Here is a 9191-nt window from a genome sequence, read left to right as displayed (position 1 = left end):
TCCCTTTTTCGATTGCCTGTAACCTGTCTATAAATGTGTTGAGCATCACAATCCTAAAATGTTGGTCAGAGCACAAGAGCTGAAACTTGTGGCCCAACTCTGGCTGAATGCAACCAACCAGCAGAATTGGCCGGATGGGTAGGTGAGGTGAGTAAAACATAGTCTCACCAAATATGTTCAGCAGCAGAACCAACAAAATTACACGACATCAAACAACAAAACAACAGATAATCCATCTGAATCAAGAAAATTCTAATGAACAGCCTAAAGATGAGCTTAGATTAGGCATTGAGCACCTACTGGATCAGGGGGCATTGAATTGGGCTGCTATACACACATCCAACCCTTGAATTTGAGAAAGGGCTGGATTTAACTAACCCAGGCCAGTAACTGAGGGAACACTTGGTCCTTTGAATCAAAATAGAAAGAAGGAACGGAAATCTGTGCTATTGTGAAGCAGGTGTCTTCAGTTTCAGGTATTTCATCAATATCTCACGTACAGATGATCTTCTGACATATATTTGATAGATGGAAAATAGAATACTAAAAACCTAGATGCATAAAGGAAAAATATCCACTTTGACTTGGCAAATTTTTTTTGAAAACCTAACTGATCCAGACTCTTGAGATTCTGAGTAACCACCTAAATCCTACATCACGGTAGGGCTGGCTTTAAGAACAACCTTAAAGAGTGAATTTAGCTCCTTCATACTAGTTCAACCGACACAACCAGCTCAAGCAGCAGGGTACAAGAGCTTCACCCTTTTTTTTTTCCCCTTTTGTACGGTTACTGACAAAGCAGCCACCCCTGAAATAGTGTGTATAGCTAATGAAAAAAAAAAAAGAATTCATAAGAACAATACAACACTTTACTTCCACAAGCATGACCTTTCAACCACGAAGCTAAAGGTCACTTGGAAAGCCCTGCAAATACCATTGAGTAAAAAAATTAATTGTAAAAGTTTTTAACAATAAAATGGCACAAGAATGCGAGTTATCTGGCAGTTGCACGAAGAAAATATAGGGCCAACTTCATCAAGTCATCCATTGTGTGAGCTATTGAGCAAAGATGTCTACTAACCTCATGACAACCAGAGGATTAGGAACCGAATATGATTGTCTTACTTGTGCTCCACTGCATCCTAGGCTGTATCTAAACCAAGATATAGAGCTTGACCAAAAAAAAAGTTTATTCTACCAATTTTCCTATTATGGCGATTCTCGCAACAAATCACTTAAAACTTTTATTATAAGTAACAGGTCACTTAAAAATTTTGCTCCACATGCCCATTAAATGATATCCATTATAATCTTTTTTTATAAAATAAATTATATCTATTTTAACCCTGCAGAAGAAAAGCATAGAAATTCATTTCTTTATAGGTAAGATAAAAGTTTTATTGAAAGAATAGCATAGAGATTCATATAAATATATTTTAAATGAGCCTAACACAGTATGAATGTACAGCACCGAAGTTCCTAAACTTTATGCAGACATTCTTGTGCATGGCGCACAGACAAGGATGGCATCCAAACTCTTTATAACTCAAGTGAGAACCCCAAACATATGCCAAGTTTCAACATTTAAGTGATGCTAACGAGACAATATTTCCTTATAGAAGATTGTAATTCAACTTCTTTCTTTCAAATTAGCACACAAGGCAGTAAACAATGGAAATAAGAGGAGAATCCTCGCACAACGTTTAGCACTCTATACCCTAACAAGCAAAGCCCAAAATAAATAAGACGTTTTGAAATTGAACGATCAATGCAATACAGTGTAGATTGTCTACTAATGAATATGATTATTTGTCAATCTCATAAAAAAAAAAGTGTAAATTTATCATGCAATCGTCAGCATATAAAAAAGTCTAATTCAACTTCTTTCTTTCAAATTAGCACACAAGGCAGTTAACAATGGAAATAATAAGAGGAGAATCCTCGCACAACGTTTGGCACTCTATACCCTAACAAGCGAAGCCCACAATAAATGTAGCGTTTTGAAATTGAACGAGCAATGCAATACAGCGTAGATTGTCTACTAATGAATATGATTATTTGTCAATCTCGTAAAAAAGTCTAAATTTATCATGCAAACTCCAGCATATAATATAATCTCCAAAATATACTAGAAGGGTAGTTGCATTCTGTAAAATCCCAAGTGCAAAAAATATATTTTCCTAAAGAGGACGCATCCAATGGAATTCAGAACAGCACCAAAGAACTCGAACCTGCTGTTTTATTTGGGAAAAAAAAAACTAATAAGCAGGGATTATCCACTTAGGAAGTTTTTCATCAATGTGCACAGGGAAATGACTCTCAAGATCAATTGGCAACCCAAAGAACAACATCTCCACCAAACCAGCAACCCCGCCCCCCCCCCCCCCCCCCCCCCCCCCCCTCTCCTCTCTCTCTCCCGCAGGCATCACATCCATAACTTTTCACTGCCTAAGCGGCTTCGCGTTGACCTCAAGATGTAAAACACAACAAATCCATACAAAAAGAAATAAAATAAAAGACTTTCCTTTTAGGAAGCTCTCGGGTCGGTTCCGTGCTGCCAAACATAGACGAGCTCGTCCCAGCCGGTACTGGCGAGCAAACCCTCTACAAGCACGCTCATATCCACCCCGACTGCAAACTCTGTGTGGTGATCGTACCGCCCCACGAGAGCGTCCTCCACCATATAATCCCACAAGCACACGGTCATGTCGTACGAACACGAGACCATCAGACTTTGCCTGTGCGGCGAGAACTTCACCTTCCTCACTGCGTAGCCGTGCCCATTCAGAACCGAGACCGGGACCCTGTAGCTCCTCACGTCCCAGACCTTGATCGTCTTGTCCACGGAGGCCGTGGCGATGCAGCAATCGTCGTACTTGTTCCAGTCGCAGGAGAGGACCTCGAATTCGTGAGCGGGGATGATCATGGTGGAGCCAGGCTCACGTACATCCCAGACGCGTAGGGTGCAGTCGCCGGAGGCTGAGGCGAATACGTCGCCGTGGCGGGGGTTCCAGACGGCCGAGTAGACGCAGTAGGCGTGCTCCTTGAAGGTGCGGACGGAGGTGGGGCGGTCGATGGTCCAGAGCTTCACGGTATCGTCCCAGGAGGAGGAGAGGAAGGAGTCGCGGCGGACGGGGTTGTAGTCTGCCGAGTGGACCTCGCGGGTATGCTCGTGGAAGGAGCGGATGGGGTTGGAGGAAGCGGGGAGGGCAAGGTCGTAGATCTTGAGGGAGCCATCGGCGACGGCGGCTACTAGGAGGGACTCGTGGGACTCGGACCAGGCAAGGTCGTAGACGCCGTCGGCAGTTTCGAAGGAAGCGAGCTCAGAGATTTGGGGAGTTGGAGATGAAGGCAGGTCGAGGACGTGGAGGCGGCCGTTGCCTAGGATGCCGAAGTTCTGGGAGGTGGCGACGGCTAGACGGGACTCGTAGAAGGGGCTGAACTTGACGGAATAGCCGTTGAATGGGGTTTTGAAGACCGGCATGGCTGCGACGATGGCGGGGGAACGATCTAAAGAATCTGAGGTCCTTCGATTTTATCTTCTGCACTGCTTGGTTGGCTTGAAATTCTGGAAAAAGTAAATTAAAATTATATCCAAAGTTATTTACCTTTTTTCCTTTTCTTTTTTTTATAATATTTTCTGAATTTCATTTTGGTTCAACATATATAGTTTTTTATTGTTTTTTCTTCTGAATCGGATAAAACACTGATTCATTGACTGCTGTATTCTCCTGATGTGAGTATATTTTATTTTATTTATATTTTTTTTTTGTTAATATTTTTAAAAAAATTATAATATTATTAAAAAAATTCTTTCTTAATTATTAAATAAAAAATAATGAGAACCCACCACGAGAAAACCCAACGGAACACGAAGCATTTCTCATTAATAAATATTCAATTATGGACAAGCTTGGTGGGGTTTAGGGCTTTCACTCTGGAAGAAACTTTTTGACCCATTTTAACTCTTAATTTGATTCCACCCTACTAATTTGAATTTATTATATTATTATATTAAACTCTTAAACTACTTGCCTTGCTGTTTTTGTATAATATTATATTCATTGCAATTATGGACAGGCATCTCGTGAGAGGCGCTAAGGGATGAAGAGGATGGATATGCAACTGGGGTGGTCAGCCACAACCTCTAAATTAAGGCTGATGTTTCACTTTTCCATGGACTGGTGGTAGTGTCGTCTATGGATTATAGATGCACGAGGGGAAGACAAAAAACAAAACAAAACTAACTAGCTACAGCCATAGGCCAGAGGAAGACTGGGGTATGATTGATTGCTTTCCCACATGTAAAGTGGGCCATTGATAAAAACTAGGATCCAGAAACCATAATAAACTTTTATTACGGGCCATCTTTGTTTCATAGCTTATAATCTGGGTCCCTCTCCCACTCTTATTACTTTAGGCCTTTGGGTAAAGTGTATCCAAACTGATTTTACTAATAGGCCCAAATTCCTATTTTCTAGCGACAAAATAAAACCCAAACCCAAACCCATGGTCTACTACTGATGACATGCTGCCTGCCTTTCATGACTTTCTCTCACCCCACCAATAAAATGTTGGTGCATTTTTATTTTACAAATTAAAGCCGAATGAATAAAGACACGACACTCAGCATAATTAATTGATAAGTAACACCGAGGGATGGCTGCCATGACCGATCCAGCAAGAGACTTAGATTATGATTCCAGCTAGCCACTCATACTTGCCTTGGTGTTTTTGTATAATATTATATATTAATCTATAGTAGCACCAAAAAAGTGTTCTTCCGAAAGTTTACTCTATTATTATTATTATTTAGTTCCATACTGTCTGTATAATTTGGGAAAAAAAAAATATGGGCATGAATATGGATTGAAGATCATAATGGATCTTCCCTCCTTACTCAAAGACAGGTCTCCCCATCTACATGTGCAAAGGAGGGATTTTGTCTAGAGTTGCTAATTCATATTATTAAGTCAATTTGAGTTAATCTTAGCTTGACTCATCAAATATTTAATTTCCTTGTAGTGAGTACTGTACCTTTTATATATATGGATGAAGCCTGAAGGGGAGAGTTTTTGGTAAACTACGATCGATCGAGCTCATAGTTTGGTGTAACAAACGTACAATCCTAATGCTATATATATTTAACTGTTGTAAAAATGTGGGAGAAGTACTCAGCACATGACCTCCTGTTGCCCGGTAGAAATTAAATGCATGTCATGATCCAAACTCATGCATATATATGGCCGATATATATAGAAATGTAGACTGGCAATGACATGATGGCAGCTTTCTTCAGGAGCTTCTAGTAATGGGTGGACAGATACATGTATATACACACACACACATTATATATTTTTACACACACATGATATATATATATATATATATATGTTGTCTGGTTTTTTGTGGACTCCATTATTCTATATGATGATAAGTAGTAGTGCCCAAGCATATAAAAATACACTGAGAAACTTTGAGGATGGCAAATCATTTTGTGAGAGTTCTGAAAAAGAGATGATGATCCAACTTTCCGCTTAAAAACTTGCATGCAATTTAATTGGCCTTTTCTGAATATATATTTAAACATCGATCTTATGGCTAATGACAATCATGGCTTCCTTTTGCTTGGATATATAGTTGGCATCCCAAAGCACCTCTGTTCCTGAAATTTAGATCTAGGCCGGTAGTACTCATCCATATATGATATATGTACTATAGTACCTAGCACTTTGAATCCAAATGCATTTTCTGTCCTTCGAGAAGGAAATTGGGAATGCAACCCTGCTAGCTATAGATCATAACCTTTTGTTTTAGTTCAAAGTAGCTAGCTAGCTACATGCATGCATTGAACTTTAATGTGGATCTTCAAAAGAAAATGTGTGACTTGGGAACCAGCTAAGTGTAGTAGTACAATATAACTGGGAATGTTGCATGTATAAGGGTTAGCCTCTCTAAGATGGATCCTGAAGGCCGTTGGTTGATATAGTTTCCAAAGGAGAGGGTTTTGAGCTGACCATTAATGATATATTTTGTCTTTTTAATAAATATCTTAATTTGTAAATATTTTTTTTTCTTTTTATTATTGTTCATCACTCGGCCAAGCTAGGCAACGGAAATGCCAATTTTTCTCAACCCAAAGTCATCATTGGATGGCTAGAGATCGATTGACTTCAAGGCAGTAACTCTAGCAAATGGATAATAGGATAAAAAGCAATATTATTTTCCATGATCAGAACCCTAGCTAGCTAGCTTTTATGGGCCCTCCCCCCCCCCATACCTACTCACATGTTACCCACTAACATCTACATCCCAAAGTACTATTCAATATGCATGTGGATGATGAGACACAACTAAAAATAAATATTAGGCATGCAATCGAAGTACTTGAAAACAGTACTCTTGTTAACTACGTACGTACCTTGAAGTTTCCATCGATCTTAATTATAGCAAATGATCTTCAGGTTAGCTGACAAGTAAAGTGGCATTGATCCAAAGGTCAAGAAAGAAATTATGGACATCAAATCAAATCATATATATGAACACTTGCTCGATCTTAAGAGATTAGCATGAAGAATTTTTCTTAGTGGCATGTCCTTTTACTTTTTGAATTTCATGGCGTACTTCCAAAAGAATCTGCTATTTTCTTCTGCAACTGAAAAAGAAAAGAAAACAAACAACCACCCCATTCAAAGATTTTAGTCATATACTTTTGTTTTTCTTCGTCAAATCATCAAATCTTTTGGTTTCTAGTGCTTTATTTGGTTAGATTTTTGTACCATATTTATTTATATTTACTCCATGGATCAGTAAATATTGGGAGTAATAATATCAATTAATTAAGGATTCAACTTCTTCTAGTTAGAAATCGGGATGCTAAGTATATATTCTCTTGTTTCGTTTATTTCTGAAAACAGCATGGGATATTAACACAATTAATAAAAACATTAATTAAAAAAAAGGAATTTTTTTTTTTTTACACGAATCTAATAATAGAGACACGTACGTACAACAGCTTAATCTAGGATCGATCTCTCTTATACATTAGCTAGATGAGAAGCAGCTTTCACTGGAGTCAAAGCACCTCACAAAACCTAGATCAAGTACCAGGAGAGATAGAAGTAAAACAAGTCTTTCAGACCTCACTTCCCAAAGAAAGCTACAACGCACATGATCTTGCTTGGTGACATTGATAGATCACAATCCTCTCTGATCAGAAGAAGATTTTCTCAATACATGCCCCATTTTCCACCCCGGCCTCTTTTTCTCTCAATTCAATCCAAACAAACCCATCTTTCTCTCGTTGACCCTACACAACAGTGGCTAGCCTCCTCACCAACCATTAATGAGCATCTCTTCCCATCACGTTTGGCCAGATGTTAGCATTTTGATAGAAACAAGCAGGCTGGGTCTCCCCTGGCAAAAGGTTCTTGTTTTAGCTTACTTGGCAGTCCCAATCATGCACCGACATGTGTCACCCCGTGAGTCCCCCCCTCCCAAACCCTTTTTTTTTTTTTCCCTTTTCTGATATTTAACCTTTATAATTGAACTTAGTGAACAGGAAGGGAGGACTATATGATGAATCCAAAAGGCAAAAGCACAGAGTGAGATGCAATTATTCATGTCATGGTTTTCTTTCTAAGCAAGTGCGAAAAGAAATTCTCTCCCCCAAAAGCAGAAAAAGGGAAGGGATAGAAAGCATAATATAAACATCACTTGCTATAAAATTTTCAGGTGACTGATTCCCACTCTCATTGTGCCAAGCATCAAAGAAAAGATCCTTCGCTTTCTCTTAACTATTTCTCTCTCTCGCTCTTTATTTCCTTTCTCTCTCTTTATCTTACTCCCACTTCTCCAACTTTCTCTCTCTATGATCAGACACCAACTGTTATAGAGGGAGGGGGGAGAGAGAGGATTAACCATGAAAAACACCATTAGATGCTGCATCTCTTGCATTCTACCATGTGGAGCTCTCGACGTAATTCGCATAGTACACTGCAATGGCCACGTGGAAGAGATCAGCGGGACAATCCGAGCCAGCGAGATTATGAAGGCCTACCCTAAGCACGTCCTAAAGAAACCCTCTTCTTCATCAGACGAGGGTTGTGTACCAAAGATTGTGATAGTCCCCCCGGACGCAGAGCTTCGACGCGGAAAGATATACTTCCTCATGCCGGTACCTTCAAACCCGGAAAAAAATCGATCGAGATCATCATCCACGAGAAAGAAAAGAAGATCAGAGCCCAATAACAACCCCAACAACGCTACGTCAATGACAAAACCATTGATATCGGATCAGTACTTGAGTGAAATACTCTCGGATCAGAAGCTTTCCACGCAAAGGGATCGCAGCAGGCGAGACCGTGTTGGGGTATGGAGGCCTCACTTAGAGAGCATTTGTGAGTCACCAAGTGATCATGTTTGACGGCGACCGGAGTTTGATTATCTTCTCGTGATTCATTTAATTTGTAAGGTTCCTCCATTAGGGTTCATAATCTCCATTTGTTTCTTTCACTTATTTTTATCGTTCTTCTTCTCCTCCTTTTTGCTTAGTTTTCCTCTGTTTTGTTTATGGCTGTATATAGAGGCATGTGCAAGAAAAAATAATGCGATATTCTGTTAGGGTTTGGAAATGGTGGCGATGATATGAACAGTTTTGTCTGGTAGGAATTCGGCATCCGATAAGATCGTAATTACGCTACCATTACCGGAATTCGGATTGTGATGTCCTGAAAAAGAGGTAGAGGGAACTCCAAAGCATTGTGGGGTTCTTTTTGTTATATATTGAAAGAGAGTGATCACCAGGGGAAGAAACTGTTTTTGAGGTAGACCCACTTCTACTGTTCACTGTAAATTTCGCACATGAATAATTATTGGAAGGTGATTGCTCTATCATGATCATTGTATGATCTTATTATGTGGACGGATCGGACTAGTTTGGCCATTCAATATTAGGCAGAATTAATGTTGTGGTTTCCAAATATTGGTCACTATTTTTTTCAAAATTGTTTTTGATCTATCTCCTTGTGTCGGCAATGTTGTAGCCACCAGTTTGGCTATATATTTATATATATACACGATTCAATAAGCATAATTAATATTGTGGTTGTTTGCAAGCATTAGTCATCCTTTTGTATCCGTGAATGATGTAATAATGCTGTCATCAAGCCATCAACCCTTTGATTCATGGA

General features: G+C 39.4%; 2 protein-coding genes across 3 annotated transcripts; one reads left to right on the top strand and one right to left on the bottom strand.

Moving 5' to 3' along the window:
• Positions 1-2438: 2438 nt before the first annotated feature.
• LOC122280005 (peroxisome biogenesis protein 7) lies at positions 2439-3586 on the bottom strand. The gene has a single exon (XM_043090944.1). The coding sequence runs from the start codon at positions 3482-3484 to the stop codon at positions 2528-2530; it is 957 nt and encodes a 318-aa protein (XP_042946878.1). The 5' UTR covers positions 3485-3586; the 3' UTR covers positions 2439-2527.
• A 3992-nt stretch (positions 3587-7578) lies between these two features.
• LOC122278052 lies at positions 7579-8981 on the top strand. 2 transcript variants are annotated; one of them, XM_043088124.1, is made up of 2 exons: positions 7579-8468; positions 8624-8981. In XM_043088124.1, exon 1 carries the CDS (start codon positions 7922-7924, stop codon positions 8423-8425), a length of 504 nt encoding a protein of 167 aa, XP_042944058.1. In that variant the 5' UTR covers positions 7579-7921; the 3' UTR covers positions 8426-8468; positions 8624-8981. The 2 variants fall into 2 exon arrangements, with proteins under 2 accessions (XP_042944058.1, XP_042944057.1); XM_043088123.1 differs by having other exon boundaries at positions 8586-8981.
• The last annotated feature ends 210 nt before the right edge of the window (positions 8982-9191 follow it).

This window comes from Carya illinoinensis, chromosome 10 (genome assembly GCF_018687715.1).
Source record: "Carya illinoinensis cultivar Pawnee chromosome 10, C.illinoinensisPawnee_v1, whole genome shotgun sequence".
Classification (NCBI taxonomy): Eukaryota; Viridiplantae; Streptophyta; class Magnoliopsida; order Fagales; family Juglandaceae; genus Carya; species Carya illinoinensis.
This window is presented reverse-complemented; position numbering and strand designations above follow the sequence as displayed.

What these genes read in the sequence shown, in the direction of transcription:
- LOC122278052 (XM_043088124.1), top strand. Translation starts at nt 7,922, where the DNA reads ATGAAAAACACCATTAGATGCTGCATCTCTTGCATTCTACCATGTGGA.
- LOC122280005 (XM_043090944.1), bottom strand. Translation starts at nt 3,484, where the DNA reads ATGCCGGTCTTCAAAACCCCATTCAACGGCTATTCCGTCAAGTTCAGC.